The 25,209-nt window shown below is 35.5% G+C and overlaps 1 protein-coding gene and 1 pseudogene across 1 annotated transcript; both read right to left on the bottom strand.

Annotated features, from left to right (window-relative positions):
• Positions 1–360: 360 nt before the first annotated feature.
• LOC116811837 (voltage-dependent anion-selective channel protein 1-like) lies at positions 361–1,266 on the bottom strand. The gene has a single exon (XM_032757232.2). The coding sequence runs from the start codon at positions 1,211–1,213 to the stop codon at positions 362–364; it is 852 nt and encodes a 283-aa protein (XP_032613123.1). The 5' UTR covers positions 1,214–1,266; the 3' UTR covers position 361.
• A 7,651-nt stretch (positions 1,267–8,917) lies between these two features.
• LOC116811109 (proteasome subunit alpha type-2-like) lies at positions 8,918–9,918 on the bottom strand (annotated as a pseudogene).
• Positions 9,919–25,209: the final 15,291 nt, after the last annotated feature.

Here is a 25,209-nt window from a genome sequence, read left to right as displayed (position 1 = left end):
AACCATGGTTCGATTCTCAGGAAATCACAATTTCATTCATTTACTCAGTATGAATATACAAAGTGCCTACATATTATCAGCTTCCACTTGCAGCCATTTCTAGATAAAAAAGAAACCTGGCATCTCAAAGGGGCCACCAAGTTCCCCCCGAGTCTACCACTGAAAGGACCTTTTTTAGAAATGGGTTTCTTCTGTACCTCTGGAAGGGTAACATCTTAAAGCTGAATCATCTTTAACCTGAAGGGCTAACATATTTAGCAATACTTGCATCCCAGACATACAACATTAAAAGATAACACTAAATTCTGAAGGTAGCTATGCTGCAAAATAACTTAAAATTAAACAATTATACAGTATTCCTTTATGCTTGAAATTCCAGTCCTAGACCAAGCTTGTGGCCACCAGCATTGACGTTCTTGCCATCCAGAATTGCTGACAGTGTCAGTTTGATACCTGGCTTTAGAGTCTGAGTGTATCCTAAACCTATCAGGCTGGAGTTGTTCACGTTAGCGGAGAAGCAGGCGTCAGGGTCAATCTGATACTTGGCTGCTATTCCGAAGCACCTGTTACTGTTTCCTGCTGTCCGGGCAAGATTGACAGTGGTCTCCAACTTCTTGTTCACTTTCTGGTAAATGGAGCCGCCAAACTCTGTCCCGTCATTCACATTAGTGTGAAGCTGGAATTCATCAGTCTTGTAGCCAACTGCAAAGTTGCTCTGGGTCACTCGGGATTTTGCAGTCTCAAAATTCATCTGGTAGCCGGCCAGCCAGCCCTCGTAACCCAGCACCAGAGCACCCCGGATGGAAGGCCCAGCAATGTCGAAATCCATGTAGCAGCCCAGGTTAATGTGCTCCCGCTTGTACCCTGTCTTGATTTTAGCATTTTTTTCCCCAGTGTTAGGTGAGAAGGATGAATCGAAGGTCAGCTTCAGTCCACGTGCAAGCTGATCTTCCACAGTAATCTCAGTGCCTAGTGTATTGTCGGTGTTCCATTTCTCTGTAAACGTGAGGCCGTACTCAGTCCATCTGTACTTGGTTTCCAGACTGCCCGTCACTTTGGTGGTCTCAGTGTTGGCTGAGCCTGAGCTTGTAAATTCCAATCCATTCTCACATTTTGTTTTCAAATCAAGCTTTATTAAGCCAAATCCATAGCCCTTGGTGAAGACATCCCTGGCAGATTTGCCAAGATCGGCATACGTAGGTGGCACAGCCATCTTCTTCTCAGAGGCGGTGGCGGCGGGCTCAGAGGCTGCTACGGCGGGGGCTGCAGCGCAGAGGCAGGGAGATCCTTTTAATTTAAGTAACTTTATGATATAATTTATTTTTTGAGGTAAACATTACTTGCTTTTATTTACTGTGTTAGAAATAATATAATAATTTATTAACAACATCTGAAGGTAGAAAATCACATGCTTACATAGGAGGTCAAGATCTTTAGGCACATAAATATACAGACACAGGGGTTTACAGCTTCTATTCCAAAATTTCAGCCATGTGGCCAAAAGCAGTGGCTCACACCTATAATTCTAGCACTGTGGGAGACCAAGGCAAGAGAATCACTTGAGCTCAGAAGTTTGAGAACAGCCTGGGCAACATAGTGATACCACAACTCTACAAAAAAATTTTTTAATTAGCCTGGCTTGATGGTGCACACCTGTAATCTCAGCTACTTAGGTGGCTGAGGATTGCTTGAGCCCAGGAGATCGAGGCTGCAGTGAGCCGTGATTGTGCCACACCACTCCAGCCTGGGAAACAGAGAAAAACCCTGTCTCAAAAAAAAAAACAAATAAATAAACAAGAGTTTCAGATATTAATTAAGAATAAGCACAGAAACACACAAAATCGCCAGTCCAGATATCAAAGAGCTAGTCCCCTTCCTGTTAGACAAAAAAATTCCTAATTATTTGAGCTTAATTAAAATAGACAAGACAACAAATTAAAAAAAAAACTAACAAATACAATTCCCTACTGTCTCTCACCCAACATAGATATTATAAACATTTAATCCACTTACACATATCATTGATAAGAGTGCAAAATCAAATTCCTCATGTATGGTCAGACTATAAAACCAAATTCCCAGTAATTACTCCTAGCTATGTTACATAACTTATTAGCCACAAATGAACAAAAACACATAAAATCAAAACACAAAATTAGTAAAGATGAACATCAAAACTAGATAAATAGAAAGTCAGCAGTGCTGGCGAGGAGTGTTGGCTCACGCCTGTAATCCCAGCACATTGGGAGGCCATGGCAGAAGGATTTCTTTGAGCTCAGGGGTACGATACCAGCCTGGGCAACATGGTGAAACCCCATCTCTACAAAAAATACAAAAATTAGCCAGGCTTTGGTGGCTCATGCCTGTAATTCCAGCTACTCTGGAGGCTGGGGCTGGAGAATCGCTTGAGCTTGGGAAGTGGAGGTTTCAGTGAGCTGAGATCACACCACTGCACTCCAGCGTGGGTGACAGAGTGAGACTCTGTCTCAAAACAACAATAACAACAAAAAGAAAGTCAACAGTGCTATATTGCCAATTTGGAGTCACTTCTAGAAGCCAAGAAAGACTGGTCTGAGTTTAAACTGCTTATGAGGTGCACTTCTCTCATTAAGTTTACTTGGTTCCATTAGAAGAATTCACTAGGCATCTCTGGAAAACTGTTAAAAGACAATTTAAAAAAAAAAAGTAAAATCATGACTGTCATACAAATATGTTATATATTTCATTTAGCCATGAGGAAACAACACAGATATGACTACTGGTTCAAAAGAGACTCTGAAGAACAAATAAATTTAAAGATCAGAAAAATTAAAATAAATATTCAAATGGAAGCAAAACTGCTTTTTTCTAGTAGGATGAGGGACCGAAAAAGAGAAGTTATTTGGACTTCTGAATAGACAGAATTTGCAAATCCATAAATAAGAGTTATTTTTTATTGTTACCATTTGTTTACAGTTTACAGAGTTATAAAATAGCTTCTAGAATCAGAAAACTCAGGGAGGTGTTTCTCTAGAGTCTAGAAAATAGATTGTTTTCCAGTGAAGCACTTTTTTTTTCTACAGAGCGTGGTCTCTAGATTCTGTCAAACTTAGGTTTAAAACTCTGCTATTACTGTTTGCTAGTTGTACAACCTAAAGTTCAGGCATGACTGTTTTCTCCCTCAGTTTCTTCATCTATAAAACAGTAATAATGATACCATTCTCTTGGGATTGTAAAAGTGTAACGAAATATGCATTAAAGAGTGCCTGTCTTATAGTAACTGCTCAATATATAATATTGTTATTAGTAAATTCGTGACTTCTGAACCTAGCTACTTTCATTTCCTCTTCTGTAACTTTTGTCGTAATTTCACAACCCTAAATTATGAGAAGCAGAAAAACACACTGGAAAGAGTATAGATTTCAGACTTAAACAGATCTGAGTTTATATCTAGGTTCAACTATTTATCAACAATTTAATTTCTGGCAAGAGATTTAAACTATCTATTCTGTTTCCTCATCTGTGAAATGTGATAGTAAAAATTATCTCATATAATTGCTGGAATAATAAAAATAAGACAAAATAGTAAAGTGGTCAGTTTTGGGGGAACAGATGGTGTTCGGTTACATGGATAAGTTCTTTAGTGGTGATTTGTGAGATTTTGGTGCATCCATTACCCAAGCAGTGTACGCTGTACCCAGTGTGTAGTCTTGTATCCCACAACCCCTCCCACCCTTTCCCTTGAGTCCCCCAAGTCCATTATCTCATTCCCAGGCCTTTGTGTAGTCATAACTTTAGCTCCCACTTATAAGTGAGAACATACTATATTTGGTTTTACATTCCTGAGTTACTTCACTTAGCATAATGGCTTTCATCTCCATTCAGGTTGCTGTGAATGCCATTATTTCATTCATTTTTATGGCTGGGTAGTATTGCATGGTGTATATATACCACATTTTCTTTATACACTCGAATTATGGGCGTTTCGGCTGGGTCCATATTTGTGCAATTGTGAATTGTTCTGTTACAAACATGCATGTGCAAATGTCTTTTTCATGTAACAACTTCTTTTCCTCTGGATAAATACCCAGTAGTGGGATTGCTGGATCAAATGGTAGTTCTACTTTTAGTTCCTTAAGAAATCCCCATACTGTTTTCCATAGTGGTAGTAGTTTACATTCCCACCAGCAGTGTAAAAGTGTTATCTTTTCACTACCTCTATGTCAACATCTATTCTTTTTTGATTTTTTAATTATGAACATTCTTGCAGTAGTAAGGTGGTAAAACATTCTGGTTTTGATTTACATTTCCCTGATAATTAGTGATGTTGAGCATTTTTTCATATGTTTATTGACCATGTGTATATCTTTTTATGAGAATTGTCTATTCATGTCCTTAGCCAACTTTTGATGGGATTGTTTTATATTTTCTTGCTGATTTGAATTCCTTGTAGATTCTGGACACTAGTCTTTTTTCAGATGCAGTTTGGAAAGAACTTCTCCCACTCTGTGGATTGTCTGTCTACTCTGCTGATTATTTCTTTTGCTGTGAAGAAGCTTTTTAGTTTAATTAAGTCCCATCTATTTATTTTTGTTTTTGTTGCATTTCCTTTTGGGTTCTTGGTCATAAACTCTTTGCCTAAGCCAATGTTTAGAAGAGTTTTTTTGATGTCATATCCTAGAATTTTGTATGGCTTCATATCTTAGATTTAAGTCTTTGATCCATCTTGATTTGATTTTTGTATAAGGTGAAAGATGAGGATATAGTTTCATTCTTCTACATGTGGCTTGTCAATTATCCCAGCACCATTTGTTGAATAGGATGTCCTTTCCCTACTTTATGTTTTTGTTTGCTTTGTCAAAGTTCAGTTGGCTGTAAGTATTTGGCTTTATTTTTGGGTTCTCTTTTCTGTTGCATTTGTCTATGTGTCTATTTTTATACCAATATCATACTGTTTTAGTGACTATAGCCTCTTGGTATAGTTTGAAGTCAGATAATGTGGTCCCTCCAGACTTGTTCTTTTGCTTAGTCTTGCTTTGGCTATGTGGGCTCTTTTTGTTCCATAAAAATTTTAAGATTTTTTTCTAGTTCTGTGAAGAATGGTGATGGTATTTTGATGGGAATTGAATTGAATTTATAGATTGCTTTTGGCAGCATGGTCATTTTCACAATATGGATCCTACCCATACATGAGCATGAGATGTGTTTTCATTTGTTTGTGTTATCTATGATTTCTTTGAGCAGTGTTTTATAGTTTTTCTTGTAGAAGTCCAAGAAACTGGGTACCCATATGCAGAAAACTGAAGCTGGGCTCCTTTCTTACATGTTACACAAAAATTAACTCAAGATGGATTAAAGACTTAAATGTAAAACCTAAAACCATAAAAACCCTAGAAGAAAACCAAACCCTTTCTATGAAGCCAGTGTTATCCTGATACCAAAACCAGACAAAGACACATCAAGAAAAGTAAACTACAGACCAATATCTCTGATGATATTGATGCAAAAATTCTCAACAAAATACTAAGAAACTGAATTCAACAACATATTAGAAAGACCAAGTAGGATTTATTCCTATAATGCAAGGATGGTTTAACATATGCAAATAAATGAATGGGATACGTCGTATCAACAAAATGAAAGATAGAAACTGTATAATCATTCAATTGATGCTGAAGAAGCATTTGATAAAATTTGATAAAATTCAACATCTTTTCATGATAAAAACCCTCAAAAACTGGGTATAGAAGGAACTTAACTCAACATAATAAAAGAGAAATACAGCAGACCCACAGCTAGTATCTATCCTACTGAATGGGGAAAAACGTAAATTTTTTTTCTAAGTTCTGGGACATGACAAGGATACCCAAAGTCAACATTGTTATTCAACATAATAAGAGGAATATATAAAGGACATCCAAATTGAAAACTAAATACTAAAATTATCTAGATAATGTGATCTTATATTTGCAAAATCTTAAAGACTCCACAGGAAAATCATTGGAACTGACAAATTTAATAAAGTTGCAGGATACAAAATTAACATTAAAAAACAGTAACATTTCTTTATGCCAACAGTGAACAATGTGAAAAAGAAATCAAGAAAGTAATCCTATTTACAATAAAGTTTACTAATAAAATTTAATATCAAAGAATTAACCAAAGAAGTAAATTATCTTTATAGTAAAAACTAAAACACTGATGAAAGAAAATGAAGAGGACACCAAGAAAAAAGAAAAAAAATTATGTATATGGATTGCAAGAATAGATATTGTTTAAATGGCCTTACTTTTCAAAGCAATATACAGATTCAATGCAATTCCTATCAAAATACCAATGACATTCTTCACAGAAATAGAAGAAAACTATTCTAAGATTTATATGAAACAACAAAAGACCCAGAATAGCCTAAGCTATCCTGAGCAAAAAGAACATAACTGGAGAAATCATATTACCTAACTTTAAATCATACTACAGAGCTATAGTAACCAAAACAACATGGTACTTTCATAAAAACAGACACATAGAGCAATGGAAAACAACAGAGAACCCAGAAACAAATCTACACACCTAATGTGAACTCATTTTTGACAAAAGTGCTGAGAACATACATTGGGTAAAACACAGTCTCTAAGATAAATGGTGCTGGAAAAACTGGATATCCATATGCAGAACAATAAAGCTTGACTCCTATATATCAAAATATACAAAAGTCTAATGGAACTGGATTAGAGACTTAAACCTAGGACCTCAAAGTATGAAACTACTACAAAAAACTTTGTGGAAGCTCTCAAGGAGATTGGGCTGGGCAAAGGTTTCTTGAGCAATAGCCCACAAGCACCACCAATCAAAGCAAAAATAGACAAATGGGATCACATCAACTTAAAAAGCTTCTGCACTGCAAAAAATACAACCAACAACGTGAAAAGTAAATGTACAGAATGGGGAAAATATTTACAAGATACTCATGTGACAAGGGAGTTCTAACCAGAATATATAAAGAGCTTGAATAGCTCTAGAGGAAAAAGTCTAATAATTTGATAAAAAATGGGCAAAAATTTAAATAGACATTTATCAAAAGAAGACATACATACTGGAAAACAGGTATATGAAAAGGTGCTCAGCATCATTGATTATCAGAGAAACACAAGTCAAAACTACAATGAAAAATCACCTCACTCCAGTTAAAGTGGCTTATATTTAATAGACAGGCAATAACATGCTGGCAAGGAGATGGGGGAAAGGGATGCAATGTATACAGTTAGTGGGAGTGTAAATTAGTACAACTACTATGAAGAAGAGTTTGGAGGTTTTTAATAAAAACTGAAAGTTGAGCTACCATATGATTCCAGCAATCTCACTGCTGGGTGTATACCCAGAAGAAAGGAAATCTGTATATCAAAGAGATATCTGCACTCCTATGTTTGTTGCAGCACTGTTTACAATAGCTAAGATTTGGAAGCAACCTAAGTTTCTATCAACTGATGAATGGATAAAGAAATTGTGGTACATATACACAATGGAGTAATATTCAGCCATAAAAATATAAGATTCAGTCATTCACAACAACATGGATGGAATGGGAAATCATTATGTTAAGTGCAATAAGCCAGGTGGAGAAAGATAAACATTGCATGTTTTCACTTATTCTTCAGATCTAAAAATTAAATCAATTAAAGTAATGGACAAAGAGAGTAGAAAAAAGGTAACCAGAGCCTAGGAAGAGTAGTATGGGGTTGAGGGGTGTGCAGGAATGGTTAATGGGTATAAAATAATTAGAATGAATAAAACCTACTATTTTATAGCACAAATATAGTCAATAATACCTGAATTGTACATTTTAAAATAACTCAAAGAGTGCAATTGGATCGTTTCCAACTCAAATAATAAATGCTTGAAGGGATGGATACCCCATGCTCCATGATGTGCTTATTTCACATTGCATGCCTGTATCAAAACATCTCATGTATTCCATAAATATATAACCTACTATGTATCCATAAAAATAAAATAAAATAAAAGTAAAAAACTTTTAAATTTATTTGTATTAAAAACGAAATGAAAAAGAGGACGTTATAACTGATACTACACAAATTAAAAAAGATTATTCTAGACTACTATGAGCAACTCTATATTCACAACTTGAAAGCTTAGAGGAAATGGATAAATTCCTGGAAACATACAACTCTCCAAGATTGAATCAGGAAGAAATAGAAATCCCGAACACACAAATAACACGTAGTGAGATAGAAGCAGTAGTAAAAATTCCCTCAATGAAACAAAAACAGGATTAAATGGATTCACATTCTAATTCTATCAGATTTACAAAGAAGACCAGATACAAATCCTCCTGAAACTTTTCTAAAAAATTGTGGAAATGACTCCTCTCTTACTCATTCTACAAAGCCATTAACACCCTATTTCTTTAAAAATTTATTGAGGTATGATTGACATACAAAATGTTGTATATATTTAATGCATATAACTTGATAAGTTTGTGACTATGTATAAGCTCTGAAACCATCATCACAGTCTATGCCATAAATGTATTCATCACTTCCAAAATTTTTTTTCTGATTTCTTTCTTTTTTCCTTTTTTCTTTTTTTGAGATGGAGTTTCACTGTGTCACCCAGGCTGGAATGCAGTGGCGCCATCTTGGCTCACTTCCATCTCCACCTCCTGGGTTCAGGAGATTCTGCTGCCGCAGCCTCCAGAGTAACTGGGACTACAGGCGAGTGCCACCATGCCCGGCTAATTTTTTTTTTTTTTTTTTTTTTGTATTTTTAGTAGAAACGGGATTTCACCATATTGTCCAGGCTGATCTCGAACTCCTGACTTTGTGATCCGCCTGCCTTGACCTCCCAAAGTGCTGGGATTACAGTCATGAGCAACCGCACCCGGCCTTCTGATTTCTTTTTTTTTGGGGGGGGGGGGTTTAACAGTTTATTACGATTTATAAGTGTCATTTTAAAAACAGTCGATTTAAACCATGTAGAAATAAGTATGCAAAAAGTCTGCAAAACAAAACATACTTTAAACATGTTTAAGTAGATAGATTATCTGAAATTCTGGATTTTTCAGTCACTTCATTGTTATGCTATGGCAGCCAAGTAATCCTTAACTTCATTTGGAATAAGTCTCCTAAATCCAGCTTCATTGCAGATTCCAACTTCTATGTTATCCTCTGTCATTTGCCCTTCAAAGCTTTCCTTTAGGGTTAAGATGGCTGTATGAATGGCATCTTCAAGTTCCAGATCTTCATTGTATCTTTTCTCAAAGAAAGTTTTCCCATTCACATAGGTCTTTCCCATTGCTGTAGCTTTCCAGGCAAAGTAAGCTCCAGATGGATCTGACTGAAATAAATATGGTCGTCCCTCATTCCAACCACAAATAAGTAAAGAAACTCCAAATGGACGAACACCACCTGACTGAGTATATTCTTGCATCACAGAAGCTACTCTCTGTACCAGCTGAGCTGTAGGAATGGGTTCTTGGTACACAAGATAGTATTGTTGAGCTAGTTTTCAAGCTCTGTGCACAAGCACTCTGTAATCGGAGCCCATGCCACTGTACACCAAACCTATATACTTGGTAATTGGTTCTACTTTGTGCACACTTCGCTCATCATACAGAATGGATTTCTGTTTTTTCTCAGTTGCTAATACCACACCATTTGCAGCTTTAATTCCCACGGACGGGGCTCCTCCAGCTACAGCAGCCAAAGCATATTCAATCTGGACAAGTTTACCAGATGGGTCCTACTGAAGCACTACTTTCTCTTTGGTTGATTTTGTCTGCCACATGGAGCAGTGGTATTACTGTTGCTTCTTTTCACTCTAAGTTTTCTGTGCCTGTTTTCTCACCTGAATGTAGTCAGCGAAAAGCTGTACCCGCGCTCTGCCGTCTTTACCCAAAGGGCCCCTGATTTCTTTATTCATTATTATTACTGTTAGTTGTTTTGTGATATGAAAACTTCACATAAAATTTACTGCCCTCTTAGGAAATCTTTAAGTGCACAATACCATATTGTTAACTACAGTGTACAATATAGTATGGTTAAGTGTACAATATAGTATTGATAACTATAGTATTGCACATGCACTATGCTGTACAAAACTGTGTGTCGTTTGACTAAACCCTTCATGTTGCACTTGTTTCTTACGAGGAATGAGAATCACATCAAAGTTATAGTTTTCCAAAGAGAAATGTTTATGTGTGATTGTTTTCCCAAATCATCAAATTTAACTTTGATGTATGTTTTCACCTTCTTGTAAATCACAGAAATCATTATAGATATATTGTTTTAAATCCTCTTTACTTTTAATTTAGTGCATTTGAATCTCCTAAATGTACATATCACTGTAGTTCCAGTCGACATTTATTTTTGTTTCTGTTAATATTTAACTGAATAACCAGCCTGTTAATCTGACTTGATTTACTACTATTATATATTCTAACAATTGAAATAAATAATAATATTAACATTACCTATTACAAATGTAGGCTGATTTGCAGATAAGATACTGATTTCATATGTTCTACAAAATTCAGCTTCTATCCTCATCTGTACTTTCCATTTTTCTTCAATATGTTTTTGCAGAAGACTTCCGTTAGACTAAATTAATATCAGACAATTGGTGTGATGTTAATGGTGAAAATATGCAAAGGAGGCTGATATATTAGTATTCGCAATTATTAGGATCTTGGAAGGTAAGGATTGCACTGTCTTAACTTAGTAACTGCCATGGGGATGATCTTTATGATTTCTTGGGTACTGACTATGGCTATTATGTAATAATTTTCCCCAGAAAAATGTGAGAATAAATTAAAATCAATTTAATTACTACTAGGGCTATTTTTTCTTAAGTTAAATTGACTTAAAATCACTAGTCAGATTTAAATAATATTTTATTCCTTAGAAAAATTATATCCATGCCATTGGTATTAACCATAATTCATGTTCTTCATGACTCAAAGGTAAACATCAATTTCAGTTTAGAGACTACATGATGTAAAATTATTTATGTTTGCAAACAAAAATGAAATAAAATAGACGAAAATGTTAACATTGGGCATCCCTGGCCAGTGACATTATGAGATACTTGATTTTTTTTTGTATTTTGAAGAATTTAAACATTTTCCAATATAGAACAAATTAAACCACTAATTTTTTTTTAAGTACAATGAAATAACATGACTGATTTTCCAAATTTCCCACTTTTCCAAATGTTGACTACTAAACGTTTGTCTGTGGATAACTTGAACTTAGTTCAGTCCCAAGTTCCAGGGCAACCTTGAGTAAATGAAGGGTGAAGAGAAGGAAGCTTATGACAGTAACTTATTGGCTACATTTCTTATATCTGCTACAGGTGCCACTCTGACCTTGATAATTGAGTTTCTTTTGTACCCTAATCTCCAATGTCCAAGTCTCTGTCATTTCTTAGTGGGCATCCCTGATGTTGACAACCTGAGTGCTAGACTTCTGTCATCATTTAGATGTGTAAATTCAGGAAAAAACTGGCTTCTGTGGGTCACAATTTAATATTTATTTTATATTCTAGTTACATTAGAAATTTGAGAGCTTCCTGGGAGGAAGTTATGAACAACTTTACGGGATTCAGAATTATGGCAAAGATTATTCAGATTTTGTGCAAATGTGCATTTTTAGGACAGAGGGTGTCTAACAATCATCAGATTTTCAAAAGGACTGTGTGTAAAGCCATTCTTGCATTGCTATAAAGAAATACCTGAGACTGGGTAATTTATAAAGAAAAGAGGTTTAATTGGCTCATGGTTCTGCGGGTTTTACAGGAAGCATGGTACTGGCATTTGCTTAGCTTCTCACTTCTAGGGAGGCCTCAGGAAGCTTAATATCATGGCAGGAGGTGAAGGGGGATAAGGTATGTCACATGCCAACAACAGGGGCAATAGAGAGAGAGTAGGGCGATGAGGTGCCACATACTTTAAAATGACCAGATATCATGAGAACTCATTATCACGAAGACAGCAGCAAACCATGAGGGATTCGTTGCCATGATCCAAACATTTCTCACAAGACCCATCTTCATAACTGGGGATTGTAGTTCAACATGAGATTTTGGCAGGAACAAATATCCAAACTACATCAGACTGTAATTCCAAAAAGTTAAGATATGAGATAAAACTTTATTAATTTACATATTGATAATTTTAAAAGAGAGAGATGATAGATAGAGGCAGAGTCAGAATGAGATGACATTATTTGACCATTTACTAGGTGCTTAGCTCTCTACATAAATTAGCTCATGTAATCCATACAACTTCCATATGAGGTAAATAACAATGACCATAATTTTTCAATTTTAAAATAAGAAAACAGATCATTAGATAAGTAAAATCACTGAAAAGTCACACAACTAGTGGAGATGGAATATGAAATTATTGTTTTCTGACTTTGAGAGTTATCACTACTGTGCCACTGTTTCTCAAACTGCAGAGTTTCTGTTATCTCTGGGGATCCACCAATGTATTTTCAAAGTCTAAGAGTCCTCTATGAGAGTAAGGTTTGTATTTTTATTTTGTTGATAATTTAGAATAGAGTCAGTACAAGTATATTTTGAATCATTTGAATAACCCTCTTGTAATCGAAAGTGCTGTATGATTTCATTGATTTCAGGATTCATGTTTACAGTTGTTTAGTGATAGAATTAGCACCAAAAGATCACATAAATTGACAATTTTTAAATTTTATTGTGATTTTTAAAAAACTGAGACATCTAAAGGTATATTCTTAGGCGTTCTTGAGTTCTCAAGTATGAGAAACACTATGTTATAATTTTCCATCATTTATTTACTAATTCATTAAATATTAAGAACTTATAATGTGCTAGATGTCTCAAAAAACAAACCAAGTAAACAAAGTGTTTAAAGCAGAAGTGGGTAATCAGCTGTGTCAAATGCTGCTGATGGGTAGAATTGGATGAGGACTAAGAACCGAACATCAAATTTAGTAACACGTAGATGAGGACTAAGAACTGAACATCAAATTTGGTAAGATGTAGGTTATTAGTGACTTTAACAAGAGACTTTTTAATGGAGTGATGTGGAAAAATCTTTACTGGGTAGATGGAGGAGTCAATGGTGACGTAGGCAAGTAAAAACAAAACTCTTTTAAAGACTTTTGTTCTTTTTTTAAAGAATATGTTTTGTTGTGCATATTTAGGGTATACAATATGTTTGTTATGGGATATATATAGATAGTAAGAAGGTTACATAGTGAAGCAAATTAACATACCATTATCTCACATTGTTACCCGTTTTGTTTATGTTGCATGAGCAGATAAAATCTACTCATTTAGCATAAATCCCATATTATAATTTTGTTACTTATAGTCCTTGTGTTGTACATTAGATCTCTAGACTTGTTCATCCTACATAGCCATTCTCTGCCCTCAACACCACCATCCCTGGTAACTGTTTTTTTTTTATCTCTATATATTTGAATTTTTATAAGATTCCACATGTAAGTGAGATTATGCAGTATTTTTCTTTCTGTGTCTAGCTTAGCTTATTTCACTTAGCATAATGTCCTCCAGGCTCATCTGTGTTGTGGAAACATCTTGTTCCTTTTTAGAGCTGAGTAATATCCCTTTGTATATACTTAACAGCAGTTTCTTTATCCATTTGTTAAATGATGAATATTTAGATTGCTTTCATATCTTGCCCCTTGTGGCTAGTGCTGCAACAAACATGAGATTGCAGATATTTTTATGAGGTGGTGGTTTCATTTTCTTTGAGTATGTGCCGAAATGACAGATTGCTGGGTCATATGATAGTTCTCTTTTCAGTTTTTTAAGGAACCTTCATAATGTTTTCCATGATGGCTGTACTAATCTACATTTGCACCAACAGTGTACAAGAGTTCTCTTTTATCCACAGTCTTGCCAAAATTTGTTAACTTTTGACTTTTTGATAATAGCCATCCTAACAGGTGTGAGGCGATATATCATTATGGTTTTGATTTCATTTCCCTTATGATTAATGACGTTGAGCACTTTTTTCATATAACTGTTGGCCATTTTTTCTGTCTTCTTTGGAGAAATATCTATTCAGGTCTTTTGTTCATTAAAAAAATTTAGTTATTTGTTTTTCCACCATTGAGTTCTTAGAGTTCTTTATGAATTTTGGTTATGTAACACCCTTATCAGATAAATGGTTTGCAATTTTTTTTCTCAATCAATAGACTGATGTTTCATTTTGTTTATTGTTTCCCTTGCTGTGCACAAAGTTTTTAGTTTGATGTAGTCCCATTTATTTTTGCCTTAATGGCCTGAGCTTTTGGTGTAATATCCAAAAATCGTTGTCAAGGCCAACGTCCAGGAGCTTTTTTCTTATGTTTTCTTGTAGGAGTTTTATAGTTTCTGATCTTATATTTAGGTCTTTTATCTATTTTTAGTTGATTTTTGTGTATGGCACAAGATAAGGGTGCAATTTTATACTTTTGCATGTGGAAATCCAGTTTTCCCAGCACCATTTATTGAAGAGATGATCCTTTCCTTATTGTGTCCTCTTGATGCCCTTGTGAAAAATTAGTTGACCACATATGTTTGGGTTTATTTCTGGGCCCTCTGTACTGTTCCACTAGTCTGTATGTCTGTTTTTATGCCAGTTTCATACTGTTTTGATTGCTATAGGTTTGCAGTATAATTTAAATTAGGAGGTATGATGCGTCCAACTTTGCTTTCTTTCTCAGAATTGTTTTGGCTATTTGGAGTCTTTTATGGCTCTATACAAATTTTAGAATTTTTTTTTAATTTTTGTGAAGAATGACTGGGATTCTGATAGGGACTTCATTGAATCTGTGTATTAATTTTGGTAATATGGACATTTTAATAATAATAATCATTCTGAGCTGTGAGCACAAAGTATATTTCAATTTATTTTACATCCTTGATTAAACCTAGGTATTTTTGATGCAATTATAAATGGAATTATTTTCTTTATTTCTTTTTTCTGTTAGATTGTTATTTGTATATAAAATGCTACAGATTTTTGTATTTCAATTTTGTATTCTGCAATATTATTGAAGTCATGATTAGTTCTAACAATTTTTCTTGTGCAATCTTTGGAGTTTTTTTTAAATATAGGATTATATGATCTGCAAATACAGATAGTTTTACTTTTTGGTTTCTAATTTAGATACATTTTATTTCTTTTTCTTCTTTGATTGCTATTGCAAGTACTTTCAGTACTATGTTGAATAGAATTGGTGAGTGTGGGCGTTCTTTTGTTGTACCATATCTTAGTGGAAAAGCTTTCAGTTTTCCCCCATTGGTTGTAATGTCAGCTGTTGGTTTTTCATAAGTGACCTTTATCATGTTGAGGAAATCTTCTATACCTAATCTGTTGAGAGCTTTTATCAAGAAAAGATGTTGGACTTTGCCAAATGCTTTCTTTATGTCAATTGAGATAATCATGTGATTTCTATATTCCATCCCATTAATGTGGTGTATCACATTGATTGATTTGTGCATGTTAAATGAGACTTGCAAGCCATCAATAAATCCCAGTTGGGATTTGTTTTTTTATGAGGTGGATTTGGTGAGCTAATATTTTTTATGAAGTGGATTGGTCAGCTAGTATTTTTTATGAGGTGGATTTTGTCAGCTAATATTTTATTGAAGATTTGTGTTATTATTGCTCATTAGAGAAATTTGCCTGTAATGCTTACTTTTTTAAATTATGTCTTTTTTCAGCTGCAGTATCAAGGTGATGCTGGCCTTATGAAATGTGTTTGGTAGTATTTCCTCCAGCTCTATTTTTTGAAAGAGTTAAAGAAATATTGGTATTAACTTTGCTTTGAATGTTTGATAGAATTCAGCTGTGAAGCCACACTTGCTTCTTTTAAAATTCTCTTTGTGTTTGATTTTTGACAGTTTGCTTATTGTGTATTTCAGAGGGAACCTCTTTGAGCTGAATCTATTTGGAAACTTTTTAGCTTCATGGATCTAAATGTTCATATCTCTCTTGAGACTTAAGAAGCTTTCAGCAATTATTTTATTAAATAAGCATTCTGTCCATTTCTCTGTCTCTTTTCCTCTGAAATCCCCATAATGCAAATACTTGTTTACTTAATGGTGCCCCATAAGTTGCATAGGATGTCCTCACATTTGTTTCATTCTTTTTTCCTGACTGAGTCATTTCAAGAGGCCTGTCTTCAAGTTCATAGATTTTTTTTCCTTTGGCTTCACCCAGTCTGCTTCTGAAGCTCTCAGTTGTATTTCTTATTTTATTGATTGAATTTTTCAGCTTCAAGATTTCTGGGTTTTCTTTTAGTGATATATATCCCTTTGTTGAATTTCTCATTCAGATCATGAATTGTATTTCCGATTTCAGTAAATTGTCTATGTGTATTCTCTTGTGTCTTGTTGAGTTTCCTCAAGATTATTATTTTGAATTCTTTTTTCGGGCAATTCATACATTTCCATTTCTTTGAGTTACTGGAGCATTATCATATTCATTTGGTGGTGTCATGTTTTCTTGCCTTTTTACGTTTCTGATGTCCTTGCATTAATATCTCTGCATCTGGTGGTGTAGTGGCCTCTTCCAAATTTTACAAAGTGGCTTTCATAGGGGAAGATTTTCACCTGCAAATGGTCCTGAAGATGCTGCTTGGGTATGGTGTGGTGGCTCTGGTTTCATGTGTGTGCAGTGGTGTAGCCTCTGTGCAGCTTTTTCAATTGTGACAAACATTAGTGATAACTGCATGTGCTTAGTATTCTAGGCTGCAGCAGTGCCAGTAGCTGTGTAGATTATTAAGGCCAGGGTTTTAGGGATGTTTTTTCTTGTATTCCTTACAGATGGGAGATTTAGCTGAGGAAATCTCTTTTGGAATTGGGTCTGACATGACTCATAGGCAGCCATGGTGCACTGAGATCCATGGCACAGGTGTTCAGAGTGGCTGTGGAGCCATATTTCTGGGCTCAGTTTCTTGGAAAACTTCCTGGAACTTGAAGCATAGGTTTACTCTCCAAGACACAAGTGGGTGCAGTTCTTCTACTAGCCAGGATCTGTTGCTCTGAGGCAAACCTCAGAAGTTTGGGCTCAAATGGTGAGAAAGTGCTGTGATTCTAATCCTGTGGGAACAAGTCACACTACTGGCATGGCTCTGAGGATGAAGAGGGGTCCAGAGGCTTGGGCCATTAGGAGCAGGTCACAGCTGCAATTCAGAACCCAGAACCAACAGGGCAATGCAGCAGCTCAGGCTCTTTCTGGGGGATGAGGTACCACACAGTCGTGACTCTGGACCCTGGGATGATAGGGTACAGCAGTAGTTTAGGCTCTGTAAGATTAGGTTCAGCAGAAGCAAGAACACAGAAATGGCAATATGCTGATGTGCCTTGGGCCCTAGGGGGCAGAAAGCAGTGAAGCAATAATCTCACTTCCCAGAGGGACAGAGTGCCTCAGCAGCTCAAATTGTGGGGGACTAGTCCAGTTCTACGTAGGCAGGATACTGTGGCTACTTGGTCTGAAGGGTAGGGGGCACATCTCAGCCAAGGCTTTGATTCCCTAGGACACAAGTGTGCCATGGTCTCTTAGCCTCAGAAAGCACCAGTGTGCCAAAGGCCTGAAGTTCCCAGGGCGACAGGGTGCTGCTTTGGCTATGGTGCAGGAGGTTCAACTGCCCTTGTAGTTCAAGGCTCCAGATCCCTGGAGGTGGTGCAGAACTTCACCTCAGGCCTAAGAGCAGGATGCACCAGAGACTGGAAAGAAGGTTGGAGTGGCTCTGCTGTTGCTTGGTCCCAGGGGGTAGGGCATAGAAGCAGCTCTACTTGGGGATGACTAGTGCACAACTGGGTGGACATGATGCAGTGGTGGCTGAGCCTGTGGGATGGAGGGACATAATGGCTACTCACCCCTGTAATGTATATATTCTGACAGTGGCTCTGGTTCCAAGATGGGGTAGAGCAATAGCAACATGGGGTATGAGATGGAAGCAGGTGAGGAAGAGTATTGGCTTCTTCTCTTGGGAAAGCTGTGTGTGGATTATGGAGAGCTCCCTCAGCTGGTCTCAGAGCCTCAGAGGACTTCAAGAGTTTCCAGTAGCAACAACTGAAGGTGGCTGTGGTGGCAATGGTGGCTGCTGGAATCCTCTTGCTTACCTTTTCCCTGCAGGAAGAAGACCCTCCTTGTTTTGAGCTGATCTGACTGGGGGAATGGAGTGAGAGAGGTGATGTTTCCTTTCTGTAAATGTGGCCATCCTGGGTTTTTTGCTCTTCAGGAATTCTGCTGTTTCTTTGCTGTTCTCTGGTGCTCTCTTTTTGTTATTTTGGTAAAAACATTATTGTTTATTTATTGTTTTCTGTTTTGTTTTTTGGGGGTATTAGGAGCATCTAGTTGGCCATGTTGCTCAAAAGTTTTGTTAAGAAGAGCAGAGAAATGGGGTAGTCAGCTGAAGAGTAACGTGTAAACTAGACAATAGTTCTTATAGATGAGAGATATTATAGCATGTTTGTATCATTATAGAAATAATAAATAATGATGAATAAATTAATGATACGGGAAAAATAGCAGTTAATTGTCAAAGTTCTTGTGCAGGCATGGGGATACAAATCTGTTGCCAAATAGAGCAATTGATCTCAGGAACAAAAATTTGAATAATAATGAAAACTACAATTTCTTCCAAATATACTACATGCAGGAAACTATTCTAAGGGTTATTAACTCATTTTATTCTCCTGACAACTTAATGAAGGAAACAGTCTTTTTCCAGTTTTCTATATAAAAAAACTGAGGCACGGAGATGCTAAGTGATTTCTTCAAGGTCACACAGCTTGGAAGTGGAGAAATCTAGAAGTTGAAGTATTTGAACACATGTGCAGGTAGTTTGGTAGATTTAATGTTGGAAAAATGACATTGATCTTGTCTGTGTGCTTCTATCTTCTTAATTAAATAAGAGGTAATGTGATCAGAAAGAGTGAAGACAAGAGAGCAGTATTAGAATTTTGAGGAGAGTAGAGGAGTTATAAAACATTTGTCTTGAAGAGAGGGGAAAAGAGAACGATGAAATAAATGTAACAGGATTTCGAAGACTGGTAATGGACATAATTATAAAGTTAGAGCAGCCAGTATGAATTTGTATTGTTTTCCAGCTATATTCTGCTGCTCGGTTCAGGTGTACAACAGGTACAAATGGGGGTTAACTAGATTTGGTGGTTTGTTAGATGAGTAAGATAGACAGAAAAATGAGGCCTAAATGATGGACCATGGAATCTAGCTGGGTAAGGTGATAAGTAACATTATGAAGTTGACAGACAGTGAAAATGTGGTAGAATCAATGGATTAGGGATTTTGATAGATTTGAAAAACATAAATCTAGCTCTCATACAGCTGCAACAAATTGTTAATATAGAAGAACCTCATCTCACTTTGAATTCTGGCCTCAATACAAGAGGTATTAGGTACCAAAATGATTGCAAGACAGATTGCTCTATGTAAATTGTTAGTGTCATGGTTCTTTCACTCTTGAATCTCCTGACTCGTTGAAGAATTGAAAAGGGAATAGAGAAAGAGAATAATTTATGAGGATTTTTTTTTTGAGAGAGAGTTTTGTACTGCTATGAGTCCCCACATCCTCTTAATGGGGGAGAATTGTGAAGGTTCTACTTCTTCCCATAGAACTTACTAATGAGGCATCCATGGGACAACTTGTAGAGTTTTAGAGCTTAAAATATTTTCCCTACAGTTGGGAGAATACAGAGGACTAGTAATTTGCTCACTCATTAGAAAGCTAGAGAAAGCTATAGAAGCTGGATAGAGGTGACAATATTGGATTTGAGCAAATGATTCATAAACTTTTTTGTGGATCCAATGTTGGCCACATGGAAAAGTTAGAAGTAGGTCACCTTGGATGTCTTTGATAGGATTTCCTAGTGTAGTGGCCATGAGAATTTCAGCAGCAAAGACCTAGAAGTGAATGTGGGAGTCATATAAACTGTGGAAGAGTTCACCAACCATTAATGGAGATATATGCCTGTCATCATATCAAGAGAATCGCAGGAGAGATGTTCTAAAGGACCCAAAAAAGCTTTGAAATAAAAGAGTTAGCTTTAAATATCAGTTGGCTCCAGAGAATACAAAGCCAGTCCGGGACAGAATAAGTCCAATTGAGACTCATTTATCTTCATACCTATCTCTTCTTTCAACCACTGTGAACCTGGATGAGTCAGAAATTTGCTAGCAAACGGAATGGATAGAGTAAAAGGTGGAGAGGTTAAGCGCAAAGCAGAGAAATAGAATACAAGATAGCCATATATGCTTCCCATTAAAGGCTTCCAGCTTGAAGTAATCTTAAGCTGAGGAAGGGTAGATTTGAATAATTCAATTTCAGAGTTCAACTTGTGTTATATATTGAATACTCTTATTTTTCAATAAACTGAATTTGTGACTTAAAGTCATAACTAGACGATCTACTCCCCTAAGGATGATTGGAAAAGTTTGGGACTTGTAAGGTTTTTAAGGAAGGAAGAAGATTACTTCCTCTAAATAAATATTGAAGGGACAGGGGAAAATAAAATAATAATAAAGTTGTATTTTTATTACGCTCTGAGTTATGCTGACTCAATATACCAGTCATGCCATGACTAAATAAAAATATTTACATCTTATCTACAAACATAAGAACAAATCCAATAAAATTTGAATACCAACAGGAATATGACTTATGATGCTATTTTATTGAAATTAAATTAGATATGCAACTGAATACCTCAACAAGACTTCATTTAAATTCATCTTGCCTATTTTGTTTTGAGCCCAAACATTTCAATTATTTTATTTTCATTAAATTTGTATAAATTTAGAGGGTACAAGAGCAGTTTCGTTACATGAATATATTGCATATTGGTAAAGCCTAAGCTTTTAGTGTAACCATCACCTAAATATTGTACATTGCACCCATAATGAAATTACTCATCTCATCTTCTCTCTCACTCCCCCACCCTTCCAAGTCTCCAATGTCTATTATTCTACACTCTATGTCCCTGTGTACACATTATGTAGCTCCCACTTATAAGTGAGAACATACAGTATTTGACTTTCTGTTTCTGAGTTAGCCTCCAGTTTCATACACATTGCTTCAAAAAATATAATTGTGTTCCTATTTATGGCCGAGTAGTATTTCATGGTATGTGTGTGTATAATACTACCACATTTTCTTTATTCAATCATCCACTGATAGACATTTAGGTTGATTCCATATCTTCACTGTTGTGAATAGTGCCGCTATAAATGTATGTGTGTAGGTATCTTTTTGATATAATAATTTCTTTTCATTTGGGTGTATACTCAGTAGTGGAGTTGATGGATAAAATGGTATTTATTTTTGGTTCTTTCAGAAATCTCTATACTGTTCTCCATAAAGGTTGTACTATTTTGAATTCCCACAAAGAGCATATAAGAGATCCCTTTTCTACACATCCTCACCAACATGTTATTTTTGACTTTTTAGTAATAGCCCTTCTGACTGGTATAAGATGACATTTCATCATAGTTTAAATTTGCATTTCTCTGAATTTCAGTGATGTTGAGCATTTTTTATATGCTTGTTGGATATTTTATATGTCTTCTTTTGACAAACGTCTGTTCATATTCTTTGCCTACATTCTAATTGGATTATTCATTGAGTTGTTTGAATTCCTTGTAGATTCTGGATATTAGTTCTTTGTTGGATGCTTAGATTGCAAATACTTTCTTCCGGTCTGCAGGTTTTCTGTTCACTCTGCTGATTATTTTTTTTTGTGGTTCAGAAGCTGTTTTGTTTAATTAAGTATCATTTGTCTATTTTTGTTTTATTTGCATTTTCTTTTGAAGTCTTAGTCATAAATTCTTTGCACAGGCCAATATCCAGAAGAGCTTTTCCTAGGTTTTCTTCTAGGAATTTTATAGTTTTAGGTTTTACATTTAAGTCTTTAACTTGGCTTGAGTTAATTTTTGTATATAATGAGAGGTATAGGACCAGTTTCATTTTTCTGCATATGGCAATCCAATTTTCTCAGCACCATTTATTGAATAGAATGTTCTTTCTCAGTGCATGTTTTTGTCAACCTTGTCAAAGATCAGTTGGCTGTAGGCACGTGGCTTTATTTCTGGGTTCTCTATTTTGCTTCACTGATTTATGTACCTATTTTTATACTGATACGCTGCTGTTTTGGTTACAGTAGCCTTGTAGTAACGTAATTTGAAGTCAGGTAATATAATGCCTCCAGTATTGTTCTTTTTGCTTAGAATTGCTTTGGCTATTCAAGCTCTATTTGGTTCCATATAAATTTTAGGATTTTTTTCTAATTCTTTGAAAAATGTAATTGGTACTGTGATGGGAATTACATTGACTCTTTAAATTGCTTTGGGTAGTATGGTCATTTTAACAATATTGATTCTTCTTATCCATGAGCATAGGATGTTTCTCCATTTGTTTGTGTCATCTACAATTTCTTTCATCAGTATTTTTTAATATTCCTTGTAGAGATTTTTACCTTCTTGTTTAAATGTAACACGAGGTATTTTATATTTTTGCAGATATTACAGGTAGAATTGACTTATTGGTTTTGTTCTCAGCTTAATTGTTGTTGATGTATAGAAATGCTGCATATTTTGGTACATTGATTTTATATCCTGAAGGTTTACTAAATTTATTTATGAAATCCTGGATTCTTTTGGAAAAGTCTCATGTTAATCTATTTTTGAGTTGCTATAAAGAAGTACCTGAGACTGGGTAATTTTTAAAGAAATTAGATTTAATTGGTTTATGGTTCTACAGGCTGTACACAAAGCATAGTGGCAGCATCTGCTTCTGGTGAGGGCCTCAGGAAGCTTACAATCATGTTGGAAAGAAAAGGAAAGCCAGTATGTTAGGTGGTGAGAATGGGAGCAAGAGAAAAAAAGGGCAAGCCCCTGACTCCTTTAAACACTCAAAATCTCATGTGAACTAACTGAGCAACTCACTTATCACCAAGAAGATGGTGCTAAGCCATTCATGAATGATTTGCCTCCATGATCTAATTATCTTCCACAAGGCTTCACCTTCAATATTAAGAATCACATTTCAACATGAGACTTGGAGGGAACATCCAAACCATATCAAGTCTTTAGGGTTTTCTTGGTATAAGATCATATCATCAGAATATAGAGATAGTCCTCATTTCCACTTTGGATGTCTTTTATTTCTTTCTCTTGCTGGGTTGCTTTTGCTAGAACTTCCAATACTATGTTGAATAAGAGTGATGAAAATGGATATCCTTGTCTTGTTCCAGTTGTTAGGGGGGATGTTTTCAGCTTTTTCCCATTCAGTATGATGTGTCTGTGGATTTGTCATATATGGTCTTTACACAAGATCTTTAGAGACAAAAATGAACAATAATGCACCCACAAACTAGAAAATCTAAAGTAAATAAATTCTTGGAAATGTATAAACTCCCATGATTGAACCAAGAAGAAATAGAAATCCTGAACAAAGTGATAAAATAGTGAGAATTAATCAGTAAGATGATTTTTTCCAACAAAATAAAAAGCCCAGAATTAGATAGATCAACAGCCAAATTCTACCAAACATGCAAAGGGTAACTGGTACCAGTTCTCATGAAATTGCTCCAAAAAATAAAAAAGGTGAAATTCTCCCCAACTCAGTTATGAAGCCAGTATCACCCTGATACCAAAGCTGGACAAGAACAACAAAAAAGAAAGCAACAGACCAATATCCTTGGGACTTCAAATCCTGTAAAGATTGAAAAAATCATTATAAATACTATTGCACTAGATTACTTTCAAAACTTTTTAATTCTTGATTCACAATAGATATAGTTTATGTGAGAAAGTTGACATGGAACTCCTTCAGGATACCCACAATCAAGGAAAGTTCTTTTCTGGTTTTAGTATTAGGGTGATACTGGCTTCATAGAATAATTTAGGAAGGATTTCTCTTCCTTTATCTTTTGGAATAGTTTCAGTAGGATTTTTACCAAATCTTCCTTGAAGTTCTTACAGAATTCAGCTGTGAATCCATCTTGTCCTGCACTTTCTTTTAGATGGCAATTGTTTTATTACCATTTCAATCTAACTGCTTGTTATTGGCCTGTTTATGGTTTTTATTTCTACCTGGTTTAAGGGTTACTCATTAAGTGTCTTAGAAAAATTTGATATCTAAGTGTGAGTAACACCAGTGTAAATGATTGAAGAAACATCATTATAATATACTATTTGCACTCAGATTACTTTGCAAACATCTTTTTAATTTCTTGATTCATTTTAAGAAAATTTAAACTGGAATAGATATAGTTTATGTGAGAAAGTTGACATGGAACTCCTTCAGGATACCCACAATCAAGGAAAGTTCATGTGCTAGAACAAACGATCAATTATTCAATGAGCATTTATATGTTTTAAGTTGAAATAAAACATTTAAGCCACTTTCTTTTTATTATTTCTCAATCTAATTCAGATTTTAAACAAATTTTTCAACTATCAATTGATCCCTTCTCAAACTGCATCAGATAACAGAATCTACTGTACTTTAGTAAAATTACAGTGTAATAATTGGAATGTTTGAGGTATATTCCTTCTATGACTAGTTTTTTGAGGGATTTTATCATGAAGGGATGCAAATTTTTTATCAAATTTTTTTTTGCATCTATTGAGATAAATCACATTTATTGAATTGAGTATATATACATATATATATAGTGAGAGCGAGAGAGAGAAAGAGAGAGTTTATTAAGTATTAACTTACATGATCACAAGGTCCCACAATAGGCTGTCTACAAGCTGAGGAGCAAGGAGAGCCAGTCAGAGTCCCAAAACTGAAGAACTTGGAGTCTGATGTTCGAGGACAGGAAGCATCCAGCACAGCAGAAAGATGTAGACTGGGATACTAGGCCCATCTCCCTTTTTCACATTATTCTGCCTGCCTTATATTTGGTGGAAGCTAAGTAGATTGTGCCCACCAGATTAAGGGTGGATCTGCCTTCCTCAGCCCACTGACTCAAATGTTAATCTCTTTTAGCAACACCCAAACAGACACATCCAGGATTAATACTTTGTATCTCTCAATCCAATTGAGTTGACACTTACTATTAACCATCACAAGTCTGCCCCTTGTCAACATGAACCCATACACATCTCCTGAGATCATACAAAATCTTCAAATAAAGACGATAATAAAGTCATAATTAAGCCTAACATAATACAGCTATCCTTCG

Source organism: Hylobates moloch, unplaced genomic scaffold, assembly GCF_009828535.3.
Source record: "Hylobates moloch isolate HMO894 unplaced genomic scaffold, HMol_V3 SCAFFOLD_7, whole genome shotgun sequence".
NCBI classification, from domain to species: domain Eukaryota; kingdom Metazoa; phylum Chordata; class Mammalia; order Primates; family Hylobatidae; genus Hylobates; species Hylobates moloch.
This window is presented reverse-complemented; position numbering and strand designations above follow the sequence as displayed.

Excerpts from the sequence above, each read along its gene's own strand:
- LOC116811837 (XM_032757232.2), bottom strand. The coding sequence starts at position 1,213 with ATGGCTGTGCCACCTACGTATGCCGATCTTGGCAAATCTGCCAGGGAT.